This window comes from Melanerpes formicivorus, unplaced genomic scaffold (genome assembly GCF_026170545.1).
Source record: "Melanerpes formicivorus ecotype bairdi unplaced genomic scaffold, bMelFor1.0.p_v2 SCAF_14, whole genome shotgun sequence".
Classification (NCBI taxonomy): Eukaryota; Metazoa; Chordata; class Aves; order Piciformes; family Picidae; genus Melanerpes; species Melanerpes formicivorus.
In genome coordinates this window covers 2,696,956-2,710,056 of record NW_027142366.1, presented here as the reverse complement: position 1 = coordinate 2,710,056, position 13,101 = coordinate 2,696,956, and the positions used below count along the sequence as shown (strand labels likewise).

The window sequence follows — 13,101 nt, the reverse complement described above, 5'->3', positions numbered from 1 at the left end:
CTGTAAAGCAGCTGCATCCCAAAGCCAGGGTGCCCAGCCCTTGCCTTTCCAGGTACAAGGTGCACGTCCCACAGGAAAGCCCCAAGCCATGCATGGGACCCACGGCCTGGAAACTCTGCAGCGGCTCTGTTTTAAACAAAGCCTTTGAACCGATTTCAGACAGAGAGGGAACAGCAGGGTCACCCTCTCAGCCCCTGGGGTGGTGCCTGGGGACAATCAATCACTGACACCGCCCAGGGCTCCGTTCCCTCCGGCCGAGCAGGATGTCACACCGAGGGGGCCACCTGGGCTGGGTGAGGCCGAGGCAAGGCAGATGGGTGTCACCTCCTGGTACCCAGCAAGGGATCTGGGGACATCAGCCAAAGCTGCCAACAGCCACATTCGTGCTGCCACCTCTGGGGCTCAGAGCCACACCCGGCCTCCGTGCAGCGGTCAGATAACGCTGCCGCAAGCCCTGCCGGCCCTGCCAGCAGCTCCGGGAGGATGTCACCGCCCAGTTACAGCCCAGCTGTATTTGTAGGTTACCTGCATAACCCTAAGGACCGGGAATAAAGGGAAAAAACGGTTGATTTTGTGCTTTGTTCCTGCAGTCCCGTGACAATGCAGGCTCCCCTCCGAGAAACCACACCTGAGCAGAGAGCAGACCTGCTCCTCACAAAGCTGAAAGGCAGCAGCTAGCTGGGGTCTGCACTGTGCCATTATGGGACACATTACCTGCATGCCAAGAGTTGGGTTGCTTTGCACCAGAGCTTGTGCAAAACCCCAGGGCAAAAGCAGTCCCAGGGACACCTCTTTGGAGCAGGCACTGAGCTGGGGGGTGGGCAGAGCTTCGTCTCAAAGAGATGCCACAGGGCTGGACACTGCCTCCTCTGCATCCCTCACTCCATCTGGACATCATAAAATGCAGCACAGGAGGTTCCACCTCAGCATGAGGAAAAACTTCTGTACTGTGAGGGTGACAGAGCCCTGGAGCAGGCTGCCCAGAGAGGTTGTGGAGTCTCCTTCTCTGGAGACTTTCAAGACCCATCTGGATGCATTCCTGTGTGACCTACCCTAAGCGCCCCTGCTTTGGAAGCGGTGTTGGACTCGATCTCCAGGGGTCCCTTCCAACCCCTACCCTTCTATTGATTGGAAGGAATGCACCTACTCAAAGCTCAGCTGCCATGCCAGTGTGGACCCACCAAGGGCAGGCTGGGAAAACGCTTGGGGTGGGTAAATGAGGCCAGACCAAACCAAGCACAGGGCACGAGTCTGGCCAGCCCACAGCATGCGTGGCCAGCAGCCACCTCGTGGGACCAGCACCGACTCGGCCGCAGCCCCTGGCGTGCTGCCACCAGACAAAGGTCTGGAAGCAATCCCAGCCCCAAGGCCTTAATGGTTAGGAGAAAGTGGAGGAGATGGCGCTTGGAGGAAAGCAAACGACCGTGCTACAAAAGCAATTCAAACACAGAACAACACAAAAACAGAGAGCAAGGAAGAGGCAGAGCCATCATCACCTGCACCTCTCTCTGCAGCAAGCACCCAGCTCTTCCCAGAGCAACACTCCTCCTCCCTTTGATTTCTCAGCCCACAGGCAAAGCCGTGAAAGAATAAGATGTGTTTGCAATTGATGTGTTCAGCTGGTGACAGTTTCCTAATGCGAGAGAAAACTCAAACTGCTTTTGGAATAGATCAGCTTGACAGGAGGCAGACTGTTAGTTAGTGGGAAAGGAAAAGAGCCATTTGACTTTTTGTCAGCTGTAACTCAACCCTCCAGAGTCGACAGACACTCTTTTTCTAGCCAAATTGGTGCAATTCAAGTACTTCCAGGTGTCTCTAAAACGCTGTAAACTTGGCAGGAGAGCAGAATATTCCTCCTCTGCTTCTAATGCAATTCTTTATAGGGGGGGAAGTAAATATTAGCTTTCTACCATCCTCCCTTCCAATTTGTTTTGGGCAGGGATAGAGTGATTTCATTTCTGCAAATGATGTCAGACAGAGCAGGCACCTGCTCTGAAAATGGAATTTATCAAGGGGGGAAACAACCAAGGAAGGACTCAGTGTCTACAGCCACCTGCTCAAGGAGAGGGATAGAAACAAGAGACCAACCAGGTGCTTCCCTGGCCCAGATACTTCAGGACCTTCCCAAGACCAGCACCTCTGCTGGAGAACAGGGCAGGAGCTGCTCAGATGGTTTGTAGTGATGTTAGCCTCTGGAATCTGGAGCTATTCCCTGCTCCCAGGATGCTGCTGCAGCTCAGGAGGACAAAGCCAAAGCACCTTCAGAGCAAAACCTCTGACCTCCAGCAGCGACCCAGCACTTCAGTGGCCATCCCTCTTCCCTGCCTCTCTCTGTCCTGTCCCCACTCTGTGTTTTTCTCAGAGAAGAATTCATCTCATCATGAGGTGAATGGGCAGCTGAGATGCCTTCCCAGGCTTGGATGAGACAAAGGAAAACCAGAGGTTGAGAGCAGCCGAGGAACACAGAGACTGTCCAACTCCCCTCAGGCTGCTACTCACCCTTATCTCCATATGAGCCTGCTACTGCACTCAACCCTCAGCCAAACAAAAAGCATCCAAAATGCATCAGTCTTTACTGCTAATGATGCTCCCAAGTCAAAAGAGATGAAAGGTGACCCATCTGGTCCCCACAACTTGCTTGCAAGGAGCCTGGGAGTAAGAGCTGATGTAGCAAGAGGAGAGCTGGCTCCTGAAACCCCCAGGAGAGCTTGGCCACAGCAAGCCAGACCTGCAGCCTCTTCTCCTGGCATTCACCACACCATCCCTCTGACCCTCACCACATATCTCTGGCTCTCCCATCACTGTTTGTTCCTCTGCCCCAGAGGACAGACTACATCCACATTCCCAGTCCCTTGCCCAGCTGGTCCATGAGTTCAGCTCCTGCTGCTGGCTGGGTGGGTTAGGATGTTAAGGATATCACAGAACCTTAACATGCTTCAGCTTAGAAGAGACCTTTAAATGTTATCTAGTCCAATCCTCCTGCAGCCAGCAGGGACATCTGCAACTAGAGCAGGTTGCTCAGAGCCCCAAACAACCTGACCTGGAATGGTTCCAGGGATGGAGCACCTACCAGCTCTCTGGGCAACCTGGGCCAGTGTCTCACCACCCTCAGAGTGAAAAATGTCTTCCTTCTATCTAGTCTGAATCTCCCTCTTTCAGTTTAAGCCATCACACCTTGCCTTATTACTCGTGCCCTTGTAGAAAGTCCTTCAGCTTTTAAGTACTGAAAGGCCACCAGAAGGTCTCCCTGGAGCCTCTTGGCTGAACAACCTCAACTCTCTCAGCCTGGCCTCACAGCCAAAGGGTTCCAGCCCTTGGATCACTGCTGTGGCCTCCTCTGGCTTTGCTCCCACAGGTCCATGTCTCCCCTGTGCTGAGGACTCCAGAGCTCCTGCCCTGCAGGTGGGGTCTCAGCTGCCCACCCTGCTGTGGATGCAGCCCCAGACCCGGCGGTGGGCATGGTGCCTGCTCAGATCCTCTTATCAGAAGCTGCCACATCCCTGCATGGGGAAAACATCCCTGTGGCAGACGTGCCCAGTACCCACAGGGCAGCTTTGATTCACACCCAGGCAAGGCAGGGCCTCCATGGGCAATGTGCCCACAGCTCAGCAGCCTTTTACCACCACAGCCCCACGTGGCTGCTGGCAGGAAGGGCACAGCCTCGCTCTGCTGCTTCCCTTTGGGTGGGCTTTAGTTTTCCCTCTCCTTTTTTCCACTCCTTGCCCACCTCTCTCCAATCCAGCTATTGCACTGCATTTTTGCCAGCATTGAAGGGGGAAAAAAGCCTTGCAGGTTTTTCTGCCCAGCCAAGCCAGACTCAAGAGCCATCTCTCCATCCTAGGAAGCTAGTAGTCCCAACACATCCAGCTCATGGCCCAGCTCAGGAGCTCCCAGGCTGACTCACAGTATCAGTGCCTCACAGTACATTACAGGCTGGAAGGGAGCTTGAGATCATCAGGTCCACCCCCCTGCCACAGCAGGATCACCCATGGTAGTCCACACAGGAATGCATCCAGGTGGGTTTGAATGTGTCCAGAGAGGGAGACTCCACAACCTCTCTGGGCAGCCTCCTCCAGTGGCTCCATCACACCCTCACTGTAAAGAAGTTTCTCCTCCTGTGGAGGTGAAACCACCTGTGTTCAAGCTTGTGCCTGCTGTTCCTTGTCTGATTACAGCACTCCACCCAAAAGAGCTTGGCCTCCTCCACTTGACACCCACCCCTCAGATATTTACAGACACTGATCAGATCCCCTTTCAGTCTCCTCAAGACTAAACAGCCCCAGGTTCCTCAGTCTCTCTTCATATGGGGGTGCTCAAGCCCCCAATCATCCTTGTGACTCAATGCAGTTCAGCCCTGCAGCTCCTCAAGGGCTCACTTGAGGCTTCCATGAACCATTTCCACTTTGATAAGAAACAACACACTCTGAAAATCCCCTTTACTCCACAGGACCAGCCTCACACCAAGGCTGTGGGGAAAGCAGGGCTGCTCTGCAGAGCAGCGTGGGAATGGGCAAGGAGAGGAGCTGCAAGGAGCCAAAAGCTGTTGGAGACAAAGGGCCAGGCTGCCTGGCTGCCTGGCTCCCCTCCCTGTGCTGCAACAGTAAAACCCCAGGGGGAAATCCACAGTTACCAGACAAGAAATTCTTTGGGGATGCCAAATGAAAGGTAAACTCTTGCAGCTACCTGGAAGCCACACCAAAGAAATCACACGTACAGGAGGAGAGCTGCTGGAGGAAAGGATGAGTTGTTTCCTAGCACCTCAGCAAGGCTGGTGGTTAAGAGTTTCAATTCAAACTCCCTCACCCACAATTTCTGCCTGGTGGTTTCTAGAGGCACCTCTTCCAGCCTCTGCTTTACTCTGCTCACCCAGGCATCCTTCAACAAAAGCAGGCAGGTGTAATTAATACCTGTGTAAAGATTCTCCTGGGCAAGAGAGCAGGGTCTGCAGAGCACATGAGACAGCCTGGCCACAGCACAGCCCAGTGGGCATCCTAGGCTCAGAGGACAGCCCCAGTCCTAGCCAGTGCCAGCCATCCTCTGGCCACGATGCTCACAGCCAAGCAGTCACAGGAATCAAGTGAAAACCTGGAAGAAACGAGCTGTGGGTGCTGACAAAGAGTGAATGCAGGGGGATGTAGAAGCAGCAGATCTGTAACACCCACCTGCTTTTCTGGCAGTGTGCAGCTGTTCCCAGCCTTAAGGCAAAGGGGTGCTGCCAAAGAGAGACAGAGCAGCATGGAGGCTGATGCTGGTACATGCTGATCCCCCCAGCAGCAGCATCTCCCCGGGACCTGCATCCTCCTTTCTGACCAGCAAGCTCTTGCCTGTGGGGATGGCAGCTGGCAGGAGCATCACGGGTCAGCCAGGTGGGGTGGATGATTTTAGGTGCAGGGAGACCAGGGAAACCTCAACAGCCACCTGAGCACACGTGCACACGCACGGAATTGCCTTGTGCTGGCCTGCCCTTGTGCTGGCAGGGACTCCCTGGGTGCAGACACGGGGCTTACAAACAGGCACGTGGGGCTGGGCCTGCCACCTGCCCCCAAGCACCTGCTAAAGGAGCCTGGAAGATGACAAAGAGCAGCCAAAGCAACCTATCAGCACAAGATCGTCTCACCTTTGGCTGAGGTGCGACTTGGCAGCAGGTCAGGAGGGATCCCAAGCAGTCCCCAGCAGCAGGGGATTTTCAGCTATGCAGAGCAGCTTTCGTCAGAAGCCTTTGTGGTGAAGCACATCTGGCTCTCAGGAAAGCCACGTCATGCTCAGTGACATGCTGCAGAGACATCCTCCTGTCCTCAGGACAACACAACCCCCCCTGCACTGTGCCTGCCCACGGGGAAGACCTTCGGGGCTGACTCAGAGGGACCATCCTCGGGGCTGCACGTTCTGCTGCTCTGCCATCTCCCCCTCACGCCTCCACTTTCTCTCCCCCACACCAAGCAAACCAAGATCTCCATCCTGCAGCACAGAACAGTCACATCACACAGTGTGCTTGCCCTTCACTGCCTTGCATAGGGAAGTCTCCTGCAGGGAGAGCTGCATGCAGCAGGAGAAGACATCAGCTCCAGCTGCTTTGAGATGGATGGATGGATGGATAACATCCTCCAGCAAGCTGGGCCAGGATGCCACCAGCTCCAAGGGCTGCCATTACCACCAGTGGAGACAGCCAGGCCTGCATGGCACCACAGGCAACTCCACACACCACAAAGCAGTATCTCACTGGCCTGCAAGCCCAGACAAGCTGACACTCCCTAGATAACCTCCGTCATCCTCCCCTGAACCACCCCCAGCCCGTCCACGTAACCACCACTGCATGCTTATGACCTGTCAGACACATGACTGTCACCTGCCAAGCCCTGCAGAACACCTTCTTCCTCTTCTATCCCCCTGCCCTGCACCACGGGTCACCTGCACCCACCACCAGCAGGCCATAAGGTAGAACACAGCTCCTGGCACCACCACAGGGATGCCTGCAGGACCCCGCCCCGGCTGCAGGGTTTTATTCGTTCCTCATTGGCAACCTCCAAGACCTTTGTGGGAAGAAAATAATCACCATTAAAAGCTGCTTGAAGTTTCCTGAAAGGCAGAGCAGATACTTGCAAGGCAGGAGATGAGGCTGCAGGCTACAAACACCCAGGACAAGGGACACTCAGTGCCCAACAGGCAGCTCCCAGGGAGGAGAAGGTCCAACACCATCATCATCCTCAGACAGGGTCAGCGGATATAAGCAATTAGGCTGATGCCAGCACCAAACCACAGCTAAGGTTAGCAGCCTCTGATGGGAAGTGACTTGTGTGGAGCACTTTGGAGGTTTCTTCCTTCCCCAAACCAGATTATTATTTTTTTTTCCTTTGGTGGTGGTGGTGTGGGGGGAGGAAGGGTGGAAGCTCTACAAACAAGTTCTGCTAAGTTCTGTCTCCTCCTCATCCTGCCTCCCCTCAAGCTGTTTTCAATGGAAATTCATCTTTAAAAACAAATATAATAGTAAGAAGCAGCATTTTGCTTGAAAGGATGAAACTGAGGCCCCGAGCACAGGGCAGATGTAGCTCAGCAGTGAGCTCCCACAGCTCAGTGCACGCAGGAGGATGGATGCTGGAGTAGCCTGGTGGGTGCTGGACCCTCCCCAGCTCCTCATGCACTATGCCAGCCCCCAGAAAAAGAGGCAAGAGCCAGGCCATCCCCTTCAGATGTCTCCTTCCCTGGCTCCCAGGCAAGCAGGGCTGCAAAGCCATTGCTCCCAGGGTCAGGGCAGAGGCATCCTGCTGCACCACACCCCAGCACACCAAACAGCTCCCTCAGGACACAACCACCACATTTCAGAGAAACCAAGCTCCAGCACTGGATGTCTTTAACAACAAGATCTGCTGCCTTTTTACACAACCCAGCTCCACTGGCCCCAGAGCTGCTGGCCTGCCTGCAGCAGTTCCTGGAAACAACATCCTGACCTCCAGCCAAGCACGGTGCTCACCATCATCCCTGACCTTAAAGCCAGTGTTTCCCCATGTCCCTCTGCACTAGAGCCAGCAGCACAGGAGGGCAATCACACCACAGGGAAAAGCCCACCAGGCTCCAGAGCTTGGAAGGATGTTCTTCCCACGGGCAGTCTATCTTCTCTTGCAGACAGTGCACAAAGCAGCCCCATGCCACGGTGCCCACAGATTAACTAAGCCATGTGGACAACACAGCACAGGATTAGTGGGGAGAAAAGATGCTGGAGAGAATCCAAACCCCCTCACCTTCATCCCACTGCAGGTTCAGAACTTCCTGCCCAGCATTAGGCAGCAATTCCCTCCCTCCCATACCCACTGGGACCACGAGACCCCCAAATCCTGCCCTTCCCCTTAACTACACCATAACTCACTGCATCCTACATGGGCAGAGAAAGGTGTCCTGTCCCAGCTCCAGAGAGGGGAGCAGAGACTGAGACTCACTACAAACTGAGGCCAGCTGGACTACAAGACACTACTGTGATATCTGAGACAGATGCAGTGGTGCCCAGTAATTATGGTGTTCCTTGGGGCAATGAACAATTACACTCACAGTGCTGCCATGGAATTAGTGCAGCATCATCCCCAGGCAGATCTGGAGCTGTGGGGAGATGGATTATCTCCCAGACTGACAGAAGAACAGAAACTTCCAGTTTCTAGCTTGAAAGAAATCCTCTCTGCCCTCTCCCTCACCCAAAATCCCTGGCTGAGATTTGACCTGCACTACAGAGTTTTGTCAGCAAGAGGTGGCAGGTAGGTCTAGCTCTATTTGTACCCACAAGCAGTCCTGAGTCACACCTATAAAACCCCAAACTCTTTGTTGATAGACTAAAATCACCTCCCCAGCCAACCCAAGTTCCTCTCCCAGCAAACAGCCTGCCTGGGCAGTACCTTTTTAACACCAGTGAAAACCATCTTCCATCCTCACAGAGCCCCACGTCCGCAGCAGTGGCTTCTCAGGTCATGAAATCACCAGGACCAGAAACCTACATCCATCCCCAGGCACCCAAAGGGAAGCTCTACAAAGCACAGAGTAGTTTCCTCCAGCAGCAAACCAAACTTGGGCTTAGCCCTGAACTGGAGGCTGGAGCCCAGAGCTAGAAAAGCAAAGCAGCAGCCTTTAGGGGAGAAGCAATATCCACTGAAAAAAAAAAGTAGGGGAGCATCCCTCCAGGGAGGGAAAGGGACTGCTGAAGCACAGCTAAATATTTGTCACCTCCAACATGCTATTGTGCCCACCATTATGCTCACAGAAAGCAGCACAAGGAAGAGGGCAAAGGTCTGTGCCATCTCCGTGATTGTTATCAGCTGGATGATTCCATGGGATCACAGCTCCTAGTCATGCCACCTCCCTGCTCACATGCACCCAGGGGACATCAGGCTGGTGGCTGAACAGGAGCCCAAAGGCAAAGTCCTGCTTCCCCAGGTCATGGCTCCATGTGTGTTTTCAGCAGAACTGCCTGGGTTTGGGGTGGCAGCAGGAAAAGAGTGGATGGCACATGAGACAGTACAGGATGCACAGATGACTGAATTGCACAATGGTGGCAAGATCCCGTGGAGGGCACAGCCAGGGCATGGCAGGGACATGTCCCCATTGCTTATTTACGTACCCAGAACAGATGCACCACCAGAACAAACACCAGTTCATCCCTGGGTGCTGGCATTTCTCACCACTGATTCTTAACAAGCCTTGGTGTCAAAGGAGAGCTGTCTGCCCCGAAACACAGCCTGCCTCAGCTGGACACCTCCCAGCAACACCCATCTTCCTGGACCAAGAGCTCTCCCCTAAAGAAAAGGACTTGTTTTTGAATTAGTTGCCACTGGGTGAGCCCAGGGGAAGCCAAGCAGCTCTCCCTCCAGACCCCACCTGTGCACTCTCCCTCCCCACAGCTGCACAGCTCCTTTCTCCAGCAAACTCCCTGGGCTGGGAGACAAGCACCTCCACACCTTCCATGCCTCTGCCTGTCCCCTCAGGAGGGGCTTCCCAGGGGCCACCCAAGTCACAGCCAACAGCCACGGTGATGGGCACAAGGAAGAAGTCTTCCTAGAGAGGCAGCAAATATACCTCAAGCCCCAGGGGAAAGGCAGCAGCCTGGATCTGCACACAGGGTCTAGCGGACACTCTGCACCCTCTACCTTACTTCTGCACTCACTCTAAAGCTGCAAACCCCCCAGGGCTCAATCTTCTTGTGCTTTAACCTCTTGGATGCATCTCCTCTCCCTTCACAGCATCCATTTCACCCAAACCAAAAAGGTGCAGGCTTTGTTGGGAAACCTTGCCCAGCACCAGCCACGCGTCGCAATGCGCAGCTGGAGGCTGCGCCCCTTGCACCGCTCTGCCAAGGAGGACAACCCGGGCAGCTGCAGAGCTTCGCACACAATTCCCTCATTCAGGGGCATCCAGCGGATGGAAGGCATCTGGAGGCATCTTTGGTGAGCTGGGAGAAGAGGGAAGCTTTGGCATGTTCTACCAAACATCAGACGGGCGACGCGAGATAAACCCAAGCGGCGTTCTTCCCACACACCTGACCCCGCGAGATAACCTGGATCGAGCCGACACGGGCGCGGGAAGGGGAAGAAAGCCCCAATCCTCCCTAAGCTTCGCCTAATCCCCAGGAGGTGTTTATCTCCCAAGCTATGTTTAGCACGGAGCGAGGCAAAGCTCTCGCCCAGCACCATTCCTATCGCCCAGCACCATTCCTACGGCGCGTGTCACGGCCAGCCACGCGCAGCCCCAGAAACTCCCGGGGCAGGAGACAAGCCTGTGACTAACTCACGGCGGAGGCAGGTGAGGCTTGGCAAGCATCTGCCACAGAAACAGCCAGCCTGAGAGCTTCGGTGCAGCAGCCTCCCTTTTGCCACCCTGGTCAACTCGGCCAGCAAGAAAGAAACCCCCCAGGAGCGCTCACTGGACTTCCCCCGAGGAGAAGCAGGGAGACTTAGCTTCAAATCCAGGCTGCCCAACAGGCAAAGGAGATGCTGCCAGCAGCATTCACAGTGCCAGCAGCAGGTGCACACGCTTGGAGCTAGGACCATCCCTATGCCCAGTCTCAGAAGGCTGGCACTGCCAAGGCAAGATGTAAAACCAAGCAAAGGCACAGTGGATGGCAAGCAGGATGAGAAGAGAGGGGTTTGAAGAGACAGATCAAGTAGACACACTCAGGATCAATCCCCCTGCTGAACACTGCCCCAAGAGAGGCAAAGGAGCTTGGGCCAAATGGGGACCCAGAGCTGGCAGTGCACACCTGGCACACATGCAACACCTCCAGCAAAGGATATTAGGAGTAGTTGTATGAATGAAGCAGTTGATCACAACCAACAGTCCCACGCAACCTGCAGATACAGACAGGTTCCAAACTTCCTCCAAGGAAAGAGCCACATTCCCAGGCGCTCCCACCACCGGTATCGCCCTTCGCTGCCAGCCAGGTTGCTTCCCCCCAGATCCTCATCTCCTGCAGAAGCGATCCCGCAGCCAAGCTCACCTTTTCCCTCCATCCACACATCCACACGCGGAAGCCAAGTAAGAGGTCTGGGCTAGGCTGTGCCGGTGAGAGCCTTTTTAAGAAGCCCGGCTGATCCCTTTCAGCGCGGGCCGGCGGGAGGCATGTGCTCGTACCTGTGAGTCAGCAGCTCCGCTCAGCAGCACCGTAAATCGCTGCTGATTCACACCCTGCTTACACAGCAAACAGGAAACTCAGGTCCACATTCCCTCCGGTTAAGACACGGGTCTTTTAAAAATGGGGGCTGGAAAAAAAAGTCACGCCGAGGTGCGCTCATCTGTTCACATGGTTCCTGACTTCAAGTTTCCAGTGCATCACTCCCGAGCGAGGAAAAACTCTCACATTTCGATCCGGTGATAAGAGAGAAGCAGCAACCGAGCTCCCTGTGCTCCCTCCTCCGCCCGGTCTGCGCTCACGGTGCTGATGCAACCGGGTCCCGGGAGCACCGCGGCACTAGCAAAACCATCTCCTCATCTTCCTCACTCCCGCCACGCTAGCGGTGTCATCCCAGGCTGATGCTTGCCACCTGGTGCTCACCTTGGGACAGCGACCAGGCCACCTGAGTCACGGCGATGCTCTATAAATAACATCCGTGACACAGGGTCACATTTTTGACAGCCGAGGGTGGTGGCAGCAATGGGAAACTCCACCACGGTGCTCCTGGCACATGCAGCAGCTTCGGGTCATGGATGTGGCACAGCCACCGAAACGAAAGTCTGTGCCATGGGGAATGGGATCTAGGCCGTAGGGTACAGGATCTACGCTGTGGGGAGCAGGATCCTCGCCCCCATCCTTCTTGCCTCATTAGGCCAAGACAAAAGCTCTGCTCATCCTCGGCACAGGCTGGTGCAAGCCCCACGACACTTGCCGAGCTGCCATGGGGGGTTCTTTGAGGGGCAGAGCCTCCAGCAGCAGGGACAGCACTCCGATACTGTTATTTATGGTACTCCACACCACTAATAGCGTCAGGCTCCGCGGCCTCCAGCCCCACTTCCCCTCCACGCAGCTCACAACCCCCGGCCTCTGCAGCACAGAGGGGACACAGGAGCCTGCCCCGATCTCAGCGAGCGATGCTGGACTGCAGACAGCTCACGCCGGGACAGGCCACGCAGAGGAAGCCCCGGCCGGCAGCAGCGGGGAGCCCACGCCCGGCGCGTTGGGCAACAGCCCCGTCCCCGCGAGTTACGCCAGACTCGACAACGCAGTCGCAGCCCGATCCCCCACTCCCCAGCCCCTCTCCTCCCAGCCCCTCAGCCCTGCGGAGCATCACCCCCCGGACCCGATCCTACCTTTGGGCAGGGACATGGCAGCGACAATCCCGCAGCGACCAGCCTGAGCGCGGCGCCCGGCGAAGTCCAGCCCAGCGCGGTGGCCGCGGGGGAAGAGCGACGGGGCGGGGCGACAAGCGGCAGGCTCCGCCCCCGCGAAGCCAGATTGGTCCGCGGCTGGAATGGGGGCGTGGCTAACGCTCCAAGCTGGGAGAGTTTCGCGGTTCTCGGGCATAGTGGTGAGGAGGAAGTGATATGGGCGGGCTGCCGGCAGGCAGAGTGCCGTTGCCGTGTGACCGGGGCGTCCCCGCTGTCCTCGTCACCGGCGTGACTCCGCCGCGGCACACGAAGGATATTGGTGGCGGCTGGGGCGCGGAGCTTTACCGGCAGCACGGTTTAGGAGACCACCGTCCTGTGCTACGCTTTGCCCCAGGCACTTAGCACGGGGTGCTGTGCAGCTGAAACCGGCCAAACTGAACGCTCGTCTCGTGGGTCTCTGCTCCTACTCGCCGTGGGTTCCACCAGTGGGTCTAGCTGAGAAATCGATGGGAATTTATTCATCTCCGAGTCACTGACAGATTCTGTGACTCTGTGATTCGAAGAAATCAATCCCTCACAGCCCAGCAATGCGCAGTAGCATGTTCCGGGGTGAGGATGTGAGCTGCCAGCCTTCTGCTGTGAGCACAGACTAAGAGTTGGGGTTATTCAGCCTGGAGAAGAGAAAGCTTAGGGAAGACCTTCTTGTGGTCTTTCACTACTTAAAGGCAGTCTGTCTATCAGTGACTGGGTGAAAGGTGATGGTTTAAAACTAAACAAAGGAGATTCAGACGTTTTTTACGCTGAGGG

The 13,101-nt window shown here is 55.7% G+C and overlaps 1 protein-coding gene across 2 annotated transcripts in view; it reads right to left on the bottom strand.

Annotated features, from left to right (window-relative positions):
• Window positions 1–12,351, bottom strand: part of MAP2K3 (mitogen-activated protein kinase kinase 3) — a 34,875-nt gene extending 22,524 nt beyond the window's left edge. The window contains exon 1 of one of the 2 annotated variants that reach the window (XM_068146599.1): window positions 12,277–12,351. In XM_068146599.1, the coding sequence (XP_068002700.1) occupies window positions 12,277–12,292 (16 nt within the window). In that variant the 5' untranslated portion in view covers window positions 12,293–12,351. Of the gene's footprint in view, window positions 1–10,969; window positions 10,998–12,276 lie in introns of those variants that run through there. The other variant, XM_068146601.1, reaches the window with a different exon arrangement.
• Between the last annotated feature and the right edge of the window lie 750 nt (window positions 12,352–13,101).